We start from the raw sequence: 15,743 nt of genomic DNA on the forward strand, positions 1-15,743 counted from the left end.
TTTAAGGAAAGAATGAGGATTTTGAATTTCTTTAACATGTGTTGATCACATAAATTGTACATTTTTTTTCTTCAAAATATATCATTTTTTTCTTGTCTGAGTTAAGGGAAGTTTTCTTTGGTTGATGAATCGGGCAGGGTTTTTTACTGTGTTCCCTATCCTAACCACTAGCAGATGTTTTAAACCAGTTTATATAACAGTTCAACATCTCCAAAACATAAAAAAATTATAAGCAAAGGTGGATTTAATTTTGTTTTTGACTGAAACTAAACATACAATCAATAGTCTCATTATTAAGTAAATCTCTAGTAAAATTTATTATGAATAGGAATATTTAACAAATAAAAAGTGTCTTAATACAAATCTCATACATTAAATATAAAAAATTAAAAAATCATAATTTTTATTACATATGCTTTCGATAGGATCTAAGTAAAAATAGAGAATTGCAGAGAGGTGACCTGCATACGTAACAGGTCCCTTGGATCCATTTGAAGCCAGAAATCTCAACAGCACCTCTCCCTTTTTTTGTTTTTCTTTTCACCAGACATCCCTATTTTGTTTTTTCTTCTCACAACACATCAAGATTTATCAGAACATCGAAGGAAGAGAGACATATGTAACAGTGTTCGTGATTTAAACATTTCTGTGCATTTATGTACTTTGCTTAGGAATTTTAGTATCATTGGAGTTGCTTTTAGACAATTTTTTTATCAATAAAAATATTGTTTTGATATAAATTATTTTATGGAAACAACATCCCATTCTTGAAAGGATAATTAGTTTCACTAAATATATATAAAATAAGGCAACTAGTGAAAGCACTTGGTCCTTGTATAAAGGTTGGTGAAAGATGAGGGCAGCATTTGGAAGAGTGTTCCTGGATCCATTTGAAGAGAGAGACATCTCAATCAGAATTGAGGTTCCACGTTGAATCTGAGTTGGTAGCGGAATCTGAAAACTTTAACCACACCTCTCTAATACTGTCAAAGGTTGAAAGATGAGAAAGGTTTCCTCTTCGCAAAGCGTCAAACTCTCCCTGGAACCACTAGTAGGAAATTGTTGCGCGTAAGCCATGCATCCAATCACTCTGCCACGTTATCCTCCTCTCCATCTCTTCTTGATTTTTCTTTTCACAAGACCTGTTAAGCTTTTTCATAGCATTGGAGGAAGAGGTGGTGTGTCTGTCGTATTATATGTTATAAATGCAGAGAATATGGCCATTTTACTTAGAGTCTAGTTTCCTTCACAAATTTGGAACAAATAGAAAAAGGAAGAGCATCTTGCATGGTCCTAATATTGGACCAGATTGTATTATCTGTATATGTATCCATGCTAGCAGTAGGTTTCCTCAACTCCCAATGTGATAGAGAGAAGTTTGTTAGTATTTTTAGGTTGTTAAAAAAATAGTCCATGAAATAGAGAAAATGTGGAGATAATAAAATATGAAATTAGTAGTTCGAAGTAACATATTTGTAGTTGAGTGATTCTATTAGATGTTGTCTTAGTTGTCTTGCATTCGTCAAATGTTATATGTACATGAGTATTTATAGATCTCATCTCTTACTTACATGATCATCGTAAAAAATACTTGCTAGAATTTATATATATAATGTTTTAGATTTCTACTTATATGGAATGTTATTGATTTTTTCCCTCCTATCTTAGGTTTTTCTGCATTGTTTTATAATTTTCATGACATTTCAATACTTATTTTTCTAAATTTTGTATTACACCTTAATATTCCTTCTTGATGCAAATTGGTAACTCTTAGCGTGGTGCTTAGTAGTTCAAATCTTGGTATGAGTAAAGTCTTTTGTGAAAATATCTGCAATTTGATCTTCTGTCAGGCAACACTCGAAGTGAATTTGTTTAGTTGTCTCTCCATCTCGAATGAAGTAATATTTAATGACCATGTGTTTTGTTCTTTGATGATGAACTAGATTTTTTTATTATTGATTTGTTGCCGCAATAGATAAGTCGATCCATATTGTGGTTCATCCATTTCTTTAAATATTTTCTGTAACCATATAACTTCACTTGTGGTTTTAAAAGAAAATACTTGGTCCTACTGATTACTGCAACAAAAAATACATAATCTATTATGTTTAGGCATAATAATGATGTAGTGAATTACTTATTACCACTCATTTAAATCACTGTAGGATTAAATTAAATATATCATATTGACTTTGATACATAACACAAGTTAGTGAACACATGAACATTTTTTTCAAAAGTTAAAAAAAATACGAAATGACATGTGATAGTCATTAGTTATTACTGTTTAATTATTTAAATCGTCTTGGTAAAAATGACTAAATAGAATAAAATTGACACAAAAATTAAAATCTGATTGAAAAAAATATATATTAAGATTGGATTGACATAACTAAACAAAAATATAAATAAAATGGGTAATACCTAAATAAAATGTTGTTTTTCAATTATTACTTATTTACCATTAGGCATTGGTGTTTTGTGTTTTCAACTGGCCTAGTTATGATTCTCTCTGTATATAAGCAACAAATTTTTAAGAAAATAAAACAATAAAAACATTGTAAAATAAAATATTTGATAAAATTATTTTTGTCAAGAAATATTTTGATATTGTAATTTATAAAAAATAGTAGTTTATTAAGAAACCCTAACCATTATTTTTCATCCCCACTTCAAGTTGATATTCAATTAAACTAACTTTTCATGTTTTTCAATCAATAGTTTTATGACATTAACTGATAAAATCTCAATTAAAGGTGTTAATGCTCTTAATGTATCTGTACAGATCTGATGGTATAGAAAATGTTTCAGAAAAAATTGCTCACTAAATAAATTGGAGAGTTTCCAACCCTAGCTATAAAAAGAAGAAATGTGTTCCCTATCCTATCCACTTGCAGATGTTTGAAACCAGTTTATATAAGAGTTCAACTGCTCCAAAACATCAAATTTTAGAAGCAAAGGTGGATTTAATTTCTTTTTGACTGAAACTAAACAGACAATCAATAGTCTCATAATTACGAATTAAATATCTAGTAAACTTTATTATGAACAGGAATATTTAACAAATAAAAAAAGTGTTATGATATAAATCTTAAAGATTAAATATAAGAAATCATCTTAACTCCATAATTTTTAATACATATGCTTTCGATAGGATCAAAGTAAAAAAAGAGAATCGCAGAGAGGACTAGGTAGCTGGCTTGGCGAAGGAGGTGATCTGCATATGTAACAGTGTCCCTTGGATCCATTTGAAACGAGAAATCCCAATCAGCGCCTCTCCCTTTTTTGTTTTTCTTTTCACGAGACATCACTATTTTGTTTTTTCTTTTCACGAGACAGAAAAATTTCCAGAGCATCGAAGGAAGAGATACATATGTAACAGTGTCTGTGATTTAAACATTTTTGTGTATGAGTGTACTTTGCTTTTCAAAATGTGTGTGTTTAGAGGAATTTTAGTGTACTTGGAGTTGTTTTTAGAGAATTTTTTTATGAATAAAAATATGATTTTTAACATAAATTATTTTATTGGAAACATCCATTCTTGAAGGGATAATTAGTTTTAGTAAATATATCTAAAATAATGCAACTGGAGAAAGAATTTGGTCCTTGTGTAAAGGTTGGTGAAGGATATGGGCAGCATATAGAAGAGTGTTCCAAGATCCATTTGAAGAGAGAGGCATCTCAATCAGAGTTGATCTTCCACGTTGAATCTGAGTTGCCAGGTGAAGGACACGTCCGAACTTTACCACACCACACCTCTCTAACACTGTCAAAGGTTCAAATCTCAGAAAGCTGAGCCACACCATTCCATTCCTCTTCACAAAGCGTCAAACTCTCTTTGAAACCACTAGTAGGAAATTGTTGCGCGTAAGCCATGCACCCAATTACCCCTCCACACTCTTTTCCTTTCGTGTCCTCCTCTCCTCTCTCCATCTGGTCACCTCACCCCACCTTCTCCTCTTTATAAACACCCCTTCTCCCTTACTTACATACACACACTTCATCGCTATTCACCTCTTCACTCACTCACTTTTCTTCACTGCTTCTAATGGCCAACCCTGCGGTGCAAAGATTCTCTGAGTTCCACGAGAAGTGGAACGAGAAGCTTGAGGATATTCTCCAACAGCTTACCCAGGTGTCCGACCAGAGAACCGAGGTGGTCAAGACTGAGGAAGAGCTGCTAGCTTTGGTGTCGACGGTGACGACCCATTTGAAGGAATACTACAACACCAAATGGGCTGCTGCTGGAACGGAGAACGTTCTGATTTTCTTTTCTCCGCCCTGGATGAACCCTTTGGAGCATGCTCAGCTTTGGATGACGGGGTGGAAGCCGTCCACCGTGTTCAGGCAGCTGGAGAATCTGAAGAAAAAGGGGAACGTTTTCGTGATGACTGAGGAGCAGGAGAAGAGGATGGAGGACCTGAAGGTGCGGGTAAGGATGGAGGAGGACAAGGTGGAGAGGGAGATGGAGAGACAGCATGTGGCCATGGCGGACCGCAAGATGGTGCAGCTGTCCAAGATCTCGACGAGCCGCCCAAGTCGCGGTGGGCCGAATTCTGTTACCGAGGTGGCAGTGAAGGAGGTTGTTGTAGGGTTGGAGAGGGTGATGAAGGCTTCCGATTGCGTGAGGCTCAAGACACTCAAAGGGGTGCTGGATTTGCTTAGTCCAATGCAGGGTGTGGACTTCTTGGCAATGAATATAACTACGCAGCTGCGATTCAGACAATGGGGGACGAAGAAGAAGGACACGGCTGGGACCGCGCTCAATGGGAATCAAGACAAGTGAAGTGGGATCCATCGAACTAGCTAGCCGAAGAAAGAATAAGACTAAGGTGTTCATCTCCTTTAGGGTTGGTTAGTTAGTTAAGTTCCTCATCGTTGAATCAAAAAAATGTTCTTGTTTAGTTTGTGCTTGTGTTGTGCTAGCTAGTACTCTTGTACTTGCAGCAAAGTTTTTTTTTTTTTATGTTGTAAGAAAAAGGAAAAGAAATGGTTGATGAATATATATCATTATATTATTTCTGTTCCAAAAAAAGGAGATATAGTTGCTTCTATAAGTTTTTTTTTTCATTTTTATAATTAATAATTAATAAAACAGAATCTCAGCAGAAAGACATCCTTAGAGAACTCAACTCATAATGGACTGTGCCTCTTAAGAATGTGGTACGAGAAGGGAAAGTCAACAGCAGCACAACACCTGCTAAGGTTGCACATGCGTAGGATGGGTAGTGCTGAAGAGTGGCGCATAGACATGTGAGAGAGGAGTTGAAGGGTGAGAGCGGTAGAGGTATTTTTTTATTATATTTGTTTGTGTTGTGAAATGTCGATGGGTGCATGAGCACAACAAACTGAAATGGCTTGAGCGGCGGTGCAAGGTGGTGCGTGATTGAGGAGCCACGCCTACGCAAACATAAACATTCTGAAACATGCCAGAACAAAACTAGGTGTTCTTCAGTTTCTACACTAAAAATAAGTCCATTCATGCTTACTTTTGCCTTCACGAGAAACTCACGTTCAAGAGAGCTTCCCGAGAAACTGACGTCTCGATGTGATGTCACTAAACCTTTTGTTACAAGGGTTGTGTTGATGGCTGAAGAAGTGTATGATAAATCTAAATAGTTAGATATGTTATTTTTGACGTAGAAGATTGATATTTTTTGTTTTTTTTTTTGTTTTGTTTTTTTCATTTCGCAACCATCCCGGGCATGGTAGAAGATTTCGATTTTTCTTTTTCACTTTTCCCAATTCTTTTATCCCAAATCATTAGATTAAAGTTTATAAATTGTATCTATTAGAATATATTAATATATCATGAAATTTATGTCTTGTTTGGAATAGATAAATTTGTAACTATACATAGGAATTGATTTTTGTAACATCTAATTTAATAGACTAAAACTATTAAACAAAATATTTCATAGCGGATAGTCATAAAACATAGAATTCTAACGTGTAAATACTATATCCCAATCATCCCAAAATAAAATACACTTACTGAAATATAAATTTACAATATAAATTTACACATGATAAAGCTATATATATTTAGAGTTTTTTAAAATGATATATATATGTACACAAGAATTCAAAATGCTAGTTAGACAACTACATTTTCCTCTCCTTGACAATACAAAAAATCTTGTAAATTATGGTGATTTCAATATGATGGTTATTTAAAATCATTGTTTTTTACTTTTTTTTTAATTAACAAAAAAAATATTGAATAGGGACAATTGAGTTGTCCCAACCCATACAAAAAATAATATATATAAAAAAAAAGACAAATGACAACAATATACCATTCCTTCTCTAAATGATACTGCAAAAAACATTATCATTATTTTTTACATAATAATACGACAATTTTTGAATCACATTTTACAAAATTATCACTATCTTTGTTCTTTTATTATTACAAAATTTTCTTTGTTCCTATAATAAAAGTAATGATAGTCTTGAATTTATCATACGGTACACCTTATAAATCTATCAATTTTATTCTGTGCAAATGTAAAGTAAGTGTTTATTAACTTTTTTTTGTGTATTTGAATAATTTTTCTTATAATAGTTAGCACAAGATGACGAGTGAACAATAATTTTCCTTTCTGAATAAACATTAATATATAAATTTGTATGTTCATTGGGGGCTAGTATACGAACACATGTTGGAATTTTTACACTTTACATTAACTCCTTCAGCAAAAATACAATCTACTATATACCTTTCTTGCAAAACAACATAATACAGTTTCCTTTGGACATAAATATCTAAGGTATCAATGATGAAGACTTACAAAAGAAGAAGAAGGATATGAAGGAAGTAAAAAATTGTTTGAGTAGATATGTTCACTTTCCACTCTGGTTGGTGATGGAGGTCAAAGAGAGAGACTTGAAGCACATAAAAGAGAGTTAAAATGAAACTTAAGTCGAGTCCACTGACAATATCTCCAATTCAGCCCACCAGAGTGGAGAAAGTCTTGGGACAACTTGCTCAGGTGACAAACCAAGCACTTCCCTTAATTTGGAAGTCACGTCCCTCATTGTTGGTCTTAACTTTTCATCAGGTTGGATACAATCTTGGATTACATCACAAATGCAATTAAGTTCGTTCTCCTTGAAACATTGGAGGGTGGGATCCACCAAATCTTTGAGATTTGTTTTCTCGTTTAAGTACGTAGCAGCCTATAATATTTATGACAATACATCCATATTAACAACGTTACAGTTTAAACTGTTAGCAGACGTTTCAATTTCCAAGGAAGGTATGTTTCAAACTTACCCAGTCCACTAGGTTGCCATGTTCTTCCGAGTAAGATAATTTCCCTGAGATGATTTCCAGCAATAACTCTCCAAAGTTGTAAATATTGGTTTCAATATTCTCTTCGGATGGCCCATCATCAGATTTCTTTGAATCACCCGAGTTCTCTGGTGACACAATATGTCTAAAAGTAACTTCTGCAACCTGTGAATGAACAATGGAATGGAGAAATGTGTTACTTGGATGTTAACGTGTATTGAAAACAAACAAAAGAAGAGAATATGATTTGTTTCCACCTTAGCAGAAAAATCATCTGTTAAAAATATCATATTTGAAGTAAGGTTGCTTTGTGCCAGAGGTGGATTTAAGTCATGGTGCATGTATTGAAGGCAATACGCAATCCCCATGATAATCTTTATCCTTGCACTCCAATCAAGACGTTCCAAATCCGCAACTAAAACATACAGAACTTTTAGTTTTAAGAACACAGATAAAATCCATTTTTCTCTAGCAAAACGAAAACAAAGAGTTGTACCATGTAAATGCTCAAACACGTTTCCATTTGGAGCATACTCAAACACCAACATCCTAGTGAATGGTTCTTGTTCTTCGCAGTAGCCAATAAGATTAACAAAGTTCTTATGATTTATGCGAGACAAAGTATCAATCTGGAGCACATAAGAAAAAATAGCAAAAAAAAATGAAAACTAAATTCCTCTTAACGTTGCAATGGAATTGTTAATGCAACCCAATCATTTTTATTGACTCGAGAAGTAGAAAACCTTTTTGCGGTATCTTAGCTCCATGCTCTTTGACCAATTCTTAGAAGAAGTAACTAGAGTAGAAACTACAGCAATCTCAACTCCACTAGACAATGTTCCTTTGTAGATGGTGCACCCGGCATAACCATCAACAACAATATTGCTAAAATCTTCACAGGCTGTCTCTAATTCTCCTCTATCCAACTTGGGAACCCCTACGTTTCATGACAAGACATTACAATGTTGTCAGTCCTTGATTGAACTAATAGCTCACATAACAATAACAATGTAATGATATACAAAAGAAGAAGAGTTATACTTTGTTTGAATTAAAGATTTTCGTTTGTATTAATTCCCTTATTAAAAAGAAAAAAAGTTTACCTGTTATAAATGCTTTCCGCAACTGTCCACTTATTCCTGTCTTCCAGGGGCGTATTACTTTTGCGGCTCGTTTTCGCCAAATGTATAAAAGAATTATGATAATAATGACCAGCAGAAGAAGAAGAAAAATAATTATCCACTTCCACGTAGAAGCACCATTATTTAAATGTTGTTGGCTTGCTTGATTTCCATCGGAAGCATCTTGTGATTGATTTTCATCAGAAACATTGTCTGATTGATTTTCATCAGAAGCATCATCAGGAGCATTAGAATCCGGATCTGAGGGTGCAGGCCGATTTTTTTTCTCGATGGCTTCTGGAACAGCAGGAATAGCTCCACTACTGAAGGTAGTTGGAGCAGTGCTAAACTCTATTGGTGTTTTGTCACTGAAAGGTACAGCTGCAAGGTTATTACCACTAGACTGAAGTAACTTACGACGTGTCGAACTAACAATTTCTGGTACATTTTGGGCTATCTTTGGCACATCAGAACCTACATTGTTCCAGACATACTTTCAATGTCAATAAGGAAGGAGCAATTTCAAATTCTTAACATTGGCATAAATTTCGAAGGCTCTCCACTCACTGGGCAGAATGTCACAATAATCCGCTTCATTGCTATGAGAGGCAGTCTTCCCTAGCTTCAATCTACAAACAAAAGAAAATTATTTAATTAGTGAGTCCAATGTGTTTACTAAGGTTAAGATGTTGCCATATACGTTATCTACGTACAGTGGCCAAGCAAAGGCATTGGCGAATTTCTTAAGTTTTGCTTTCGTTAGAATAATCAATGAATCTGATTTGTACCATTGGTTGAAGCTACGTTGCCACACACTGCACATGTCATCCATAAAAAACACAGAGTTATAAATGAACACCATCTACAGAATTTGTTAACAAACAAAATGTAAGTAACTGGGACTCATGTTACTCGGTTAAATGAGAATGTAAAAAATGTTGGTTCTAAAAAAGGACAAGATTTAAAGGAGAGAACATTTGTTGTCTCTCATTGACTGCTCTAGATTATTGATACAGGTGGAAGGAAAACATGTAATGAAACTACTAAGGCTGGTCAGAGAAAAAAAAAATCTTGGAGAAATGCTTGCCAGTGTCCAAATTTCCTATTGATGCAGGAAAATAGAGTTGTCAGAGGTGATGAACAACTTTCAACAAGTAGAGATTTCAAAGGAAATTTGAATTTTCCCCAATCTTGAGGATCACCATCGCCTTCGATTTTATTGTCACAAAGCAACCTAGGGTAAAATAAATTTTCATTGAAGAATACTATAAACCTAATAAAACATGTACACAAAATAGAGAATTAACTTACAAGTGTTTTAATAACGACATGTTGCCAATTTCTGCTGGGATGTTTCCTGACAAATTATTTTCCCTTAAATCTAATAACTCTAGCTTGGGTAAATCTCCAAGTTCTTTGGGAATGGCACCAGAAAAGTTATTCTTGCATAATACACTATTTTAAAGGAACAAAGTAAGCTAATCCGTATCAGAAAGATAATAAAATACAAAGTTAGATATATTTTATTAGGTAATTAACATCAAAATGGAGTGAAATCAAGTAAGGAATTAAACTAATCAAATAGAAATGCTTCACAATGATGTCATTAAGAACAAAGTAACCTTGTAGGCGCATTCATTTGTTTTTTTTTTTATAAACTAATCTAAAGGATTTAAATTATCGCCTTTCAATTAAATTTTGGCTTGTTTTTTATGAGATAAAAGATGCTATGTGCAAGTTTGAAAAACGACATCACATATAGAAGATTGAAGAGGACAAATACAAAACAATTACAACCAATCTTCGCCAACCCAATACGTTAACTGAAAAAGTATTGCAAAGGCATCTATTTTTCGACATTAAGAAATAAGAAGACAACTGATCAAGGACTTGGAAAACGATACAAACACTTTAATAACATAGATTAGGATTAAACACTGTAAACACTAGCAGGTATCGAACATATGGTGATTATAACTCACTGGATCATGCAAAACTCATCCTTTCATCATCTTGTCAATAATAATGGTAATTTCTATTATAAAATAGCTATTCACCAGCAACAAAGATCAACTTTCAACATCAATGGTAGTTAATGTAAAAGGAAAATGTAACAGAGTCAAATGTAATAACTTTTGTTTAAATAGAAGATTTATTGGACACCTAATAATGAAAAAGGGAAAGGAAATACCAAGAGTTACAATAAAAAAGAACATGAGACATTGTGAAGGTCCATTACATAGAATTTAGGTGACTAAGTTTGCCAAGTTCAGGAGCCAACGTCCCTTCCAATGATAACCCTTTTAAGTCCCTATAGAAAAAAGAAAGGCATAAATTTCAAAACAAAATTATGCAGCACGTTCACTTGATAAAGAGTTTTCATTTATTTAAATACGGGGCAATAAAATATTTGCAGATAAAAATGAGAAAAAGGACACTATTATTAGAATACTTGAAAGGAAATGGAAAGAATAACTTACAACACTTGCACTTTACCATCTACACAATGAACACCCAACCACTCGCAAGGGTTACAATCATTGGGATCCCAATTCACCAAAGCATTAAAGGGATCACTAGTTATTCTCGCTTGGAACGCTAACAAAGCCAGTCCTGAATTTTTAATTCACGATAAAACCAACAAAACGGAATCAAGATACAAGGAAAGACACGCTTTTGAACAGAATGAAAACCTAAAAAGAACAAATTCAAGAAAAAACCTTCATCATTAACGGAACAACAATCTCGGATTCCCCATAGTGAGAACAAGAAAATATAAATTCTCAGACAAAATCCAAATGTGTTCCATCTTAGTTCCATTTCTTGGTGAAGCCGATGCCAAAATTTGATTAAGGTAGTATCTATATTCCTCGGTAGCCAGGACTCTATATTGTATAATATCCACAATTTCCAGGTATATTATGCAGAGAAACCCTTCGATCTGCAAGGATTGGGATGAAGCAAAAGAAACTCACTAACTAGGGAAAGTTTTACGTTACAGTGAAGTCATGAAAAACTAAGGTTTGGGTCTGAAGATCAGGATCTCTCATTTCTTTTTCTGATGCTATCTCTTTGTTACAAGTCTCTTCTGCACATAATACATAACCGCCTTAACTCAATACATCTTCTCTATTATCCTCAACGATTGGTGGAGCTGAAACAAATTTCGTTAATGGAATCATCAATGAATGAATTTCAAAAAGATTAAAATAATTCAAACGACAATAAAAGATAAAGAAAAAGGTACCATTAATGAAGCATTAATAGAGAAAGCGAATTACCATGCAAAAGAGACAAAAAGGTTGAAGAAAATAACACTCCTTCTTGCGATAATTTTGTTGTGCATAGGAAGGAAATACAATGTTGGTTGAGAAGGGGTGACAGGTAGGGGCAAATTGAGACACAGATAAAAAGGCAGCAAAAGTTCAAAACAAATTAAAATTTGAAGTTCTTATTTTGTTTTCCTCTTTTTTTTTTTCTTCTATTGTTCTTCTATTGCTGCCTTTTCCGGATGATCTCAGAGGACCCTCTCTTCGACCATCTTCTTCGTGAGACACTTTCTTCCTTTCTCTCTCTTCTCTCGATGTCAGAATTTTTCTTTTTTTTCTGTCTCGTTTCTTAGTTTCTCTCTCTCTCATCATTCCCACCACCAACCTGCCATCCAAATTTTCTTCTTTCTTTTTGCCTTTTTTTCTCCAGATTATCATTGTTTTTCTTATCATTATATTATATTAATAATAATAATAATAATAATATTATTATTATTATTTCCATGTTTCTAAAATTATCTTTGAGGAGCTTTAGGTCCTGTTGGCTCCCACATTGAATAAAATAGGACACTGTTTTATTTTGTTGCTAGGCTAGTTCGTGGAGGTTGACGTGTCTCGACACCTCTTACTTATAAAAGGAAATCTTTCCAACTGTTTTTTGTTCAAATATAATGTATGCATGTTAGTTTCTTCATGTTATACTTTGTTACGCCTCTGTTTGTATGATATAAATGTGTTATTTGAGTGGATAATTGTCAACATATATGCAAAATGCTCCTATAATCACAATAACATAATTAAATTGGTTTTGTAGATTTGAATTTCCCTCTAATATTATTAAAATATTAAATAAGATTTTATAGAATTAAAATATTTATTAAATTTGTAAATATTATTGAGAAATTATAATTGAAGTTTTATGAAAATTTATACCTGATGAAGAATATCTTCTTTTTATTTTATGACAAAGTTCAGATTTATTGATATACGTGTTAAGTATTTTTTATTGTTAGGAGAGATGATATCTCATTACTGAACAAGTAAAATTTGATTTTACAAGAGTGACGTGTGATATATTTCAAAAATGAACTTCGTAGAATTTTTAAATTATAAATAATTGATTAAATAATTATAAAATTAAATATATAATTATTTAATTATCCACTAATAATAATTAATTATTTTCTCGTGTCAAAATTCTACATGTCTAATTAATTTATTATTCGTTCATAATATTCAATAATATGTGAATTTAGAACTTTACTAAAATACTTACCATAATAAGTATATTAATTTATAATTAATTAGATTGTTTATTATTTAAAAATTTAGTAATTTTTAACCACTTGATGTAAGGATAAGAGATCAATAAATAAAAAAAGTAACTGATATATCTATTATAATAATGCATGCCCTACACAGGTTTATACAATTTAGTATAGTAATCAACCTTACAAAATTTTATTATATTGATATAACCATAAAAACACACAATAAATTTAAAAATTACTATCAGTTTAACACATGTTTTAATAGAAGTAATACGGTTTAATCTAACTGAACTTAAACTCGTGTTCCAAATTAGTTTTATAGAAATACAAATTAATGATTTAAGAATCTGGATTTTTGAAAGAAAATTATTCTTATTCTATCAGATAATACTTCAGTAAATTTAATTATTACGAAATTCTTATGGTTTAAGCAATTAAAATATGAAAAGAAAATAAACTTAGGAAATTATGACTTTATTGGTGTCTTAATAAAAACCTTAATGTTAAAAATAAATTTTAAGTCTAATTTAATTTTACAAAACTGACTTATAAGGTGAAGATTGTACCAATTTATATATTGTAAATTAATCTTATTTTTAATCGAAGTGAAATTGTAACATTTAATTCTGTGTTTGCAATGATGTGTTCAAATGAATTGGTAATCATTGACTTGGAAGATGAAGCATGTTTTTACGGCTTGATATTAAAAGAAATGCGATGGCTTGATCAAGCATGTGTTGATATTATGTTTCAAAGGGTCTTGCTAACCAGTGTCCTTAGGACACTGGTTAAGGATAATTAATATACATTGAATCCTCCAAAAGTACATAAATAAGTGTAAAATTAAATAAAATCTAACCTAATAACCATTAATGCAATTTTATTTTCTTTAAAGACAAAAATACCCATAAATCTTGTACAAGTGTTTTTAATATTTTATTTAATATTCAGAAATAAAAGTTAAAAACTAATTAAATAATAAAATAACTATATTTTAATGTTTCTAAAAATTAAATATAATTAAATATAAGAAATTTTAGATTAACATAAAAAATAGTATTAGACATCTAAAAATTAAAAAGAAAAAATAACATAAGAAAGTATAAATTAACAGAAAAACCAACAAAAAAATTTAGTGTTAAATATCTAAAAATGTTACAACAAAAAAAAAGAACAATTAAAGTGTCAATTTGAGACTTAATTAATTTTTTTTTTCTTTTTAGCAGAAATCTTAAAAATTCTAAAATTCTTGTTTTGTAACAGTAAGTTATTGTCTAAAAAATTAAAAGGATACTTTTGTCTTTATAAAATTTATTATGTGCATTTATACTATTTTAATTATTATATTTAATTATTTTAGCTTTCAATATAAAAATGATAATAATAAAACATATTTATTTAGTATTCTACCTGTCCTGTTGAAATCCCTACTCGTGTTAACGATTCCTCTTAATTATCGATATTCGGAATTATAACGTTTGGCTAGTGGTACGATACTTGCGTAACCAAAGACAAAGTAATAGTGACATTGGTTAGTGGTATTTTTTTATCCTCTTCATTATTGCGTGGAGTACATAGTCATTGGCTTATTTCTGGTGTGTTCATGAACCTGCCCTCATAACATGACTAGACATGTTCAGTTCATGAACCAAAGTCTAAAACACTGCCAAAAATCATTTTCGATACTACCCAAAGTGACAAGAATCTAGTGCCACTCTTTCTTACCATTATTGGGATATTTTTCTTTTACCAGTATTTATTACAAAACTTTCAACACATTTTTAAAAGATAAAGTAATTGGCGCACTGATTGTTTGAAAATTTAATAAATTAAAGATAATGACGGATCTGTCACCAATTTGTACGATGAAATAACCTTCAAATGGAAAACAAGGCAGACATAATGAGATATGTTCACCAATTATTTAGTGTTAGCTTTGTTTGAATAAGTTTATTTATTTTTGGTTAAAATATTCTTTTGGTCCATATTTTTTGTTGAAAAATCTCAAATAGATCTTAAGATTTTTTTTAGTCTCAATTAGGTCCATATTTTTTAAAATATGTAACAATTAGGTTCATTTCGTTAGTATAGAGTTAACAGTGTTAAAGATGTGCCACGTGTCAGCTTCACTTTTTTTGAATTTTTTTTGAATTTTTTTGAATTTTTTTAAAAATTTAATTTTTTTTTAAATTTTTTTTTAATTTTTTGAATTTTTTTTTTTAAATTATTCATGCCACGTGTCACATCAGTATTGTGCCACGTGTCAAGTTAGTAAGGTGACACGTGTCAAATCATTGTCTGAATCTCAATTTGGTCCATATATTTATTATTTTTATTACATTTCAGTACATTTTTTAAAATTTGTTTAAATATATTTATTTTAACTTTTTACAAAATTGTTTTAAAATTTTATATTTAAATTTATAAAATTGTTAATTTTAAACCAACTCTAACATTTGTATATAAATTATTTAAAACAATTTTGTAACAAGTTAAAATAAATATTTTAAAATTTTAAAACAAAATATAAAATAAACTTAATATTATTAAAATGTTTAATAAAAATATCATTATAAAATTTATATAAAAGTTAAATTTGATCTCAATTTGGAAATGATGAATTTGAAAATTAAAAAAAATGCACTGAAATATAATTAAAATAACAAATATATGGACTAAATTGATATTCAAACAATGATTTAACACGTGTCACTTTACTGACTTGACATGTGGCACAATATTGATGTGACACGTGACATGAATAATTTTCAAAAAAAAATAAATA

At 31.3% G+C, this 15,743-nt stretch overlaps 2 protein-coding genes across 5 annotated transcripts; one reads left to right on the top strand and one right to left on the bottom strand.

The window, feature by feature from the left end:
• The first annotated feature begins 3,832 nt into the window (after nucleotides 1-3,832).
• Nucleotides 3,833-4,791, top strand: LOC114189255 (protein DOG1-like 4). Its single transcript, XM_028077981.1, has one exon. It carries the CDS (start codon nucleotides 4,049-4,051, stop codon nucleotides 4,784-4,786), a length of 738 nt encoding a protein of 245 aa, XP_027933782.1. The 5' UTR covers nucleotides 3,833-4,048; the 3' UTR covers nucleotides 4,787-4,791.
• A 1,814-nt stretch (nucleotides 4,792-6,605) lies between these two features.
• Nucleotides 6,606-12,098, bottom strand: LOC114189247 (protein MALE DISCOVERER 1-like). 4 transcript variants are annotated; one of them, XM_028077970.1, is made up of 13 exons: nucleotides 11,700-12,098; nucleotides 11,139-11,572; nucleotides 10,899-11,031; nucleotides 10,658-10,729; nucleotides 9,730-9,873; nucleotides 9,132-9,233; nucleotides 8,986-9,047; nucleotides 8,401-8,892; nucleotides 8,041-8,234; nucleotides 7,794-7,926; nucleotides 7,555-7,712; nucleotides 7,280-7,462; nucleotides 6,606-7,182 (listed from the first exon to the last, which is right to left on the bottom strand). In XM_028077970.1, the coding sequence occupies exons 2-13, from the start codon at nucleotides 11,236-11,238 to the stop codon at nucleotides 6,922-6,924; spliced, it is 2,034 nt and encodes a 677-aa protein (XP_027933771.1). In that variant the 5' UTR covers nucleotides 11,239-11,572; nucleotides 11,700-12,098; the 3' UTR covers nucleotides 6,606-6,921. The 4 variants fall into 4 exon arrangements, with proteins under 4 accessions (XP_027933771.1, XP_027933770.1, XP_027933772.1 ...); XM_028077969.1 differs by having other exon boundaries at nucleotides 7,555-7,926; XM_028077971.1 differs by lacking the exon at nucleotides 9,730-9,873 and having other exon boundaries at nucleotides 7,555-7,926.
• Between the last annotated feature and the right edge of the window lie 3,645 nt (nucleotides 12,099-15,743).

Source organism: Vigna unguiculata, chromosome 6 (genome assembly GCF_004118075.2).
Source record: "Vigna unguiculata cultivar IT97K-499-35 chromosome 6, ASM411807v1, whole genome shotgun sequence".
NCBI classification, from domain to species: Eukaryota; Viridiplantae; Streptophyta; class Magnoliopsida; order Fabales; family Fabaceae; genus Vigna; species Vigna unguiculata.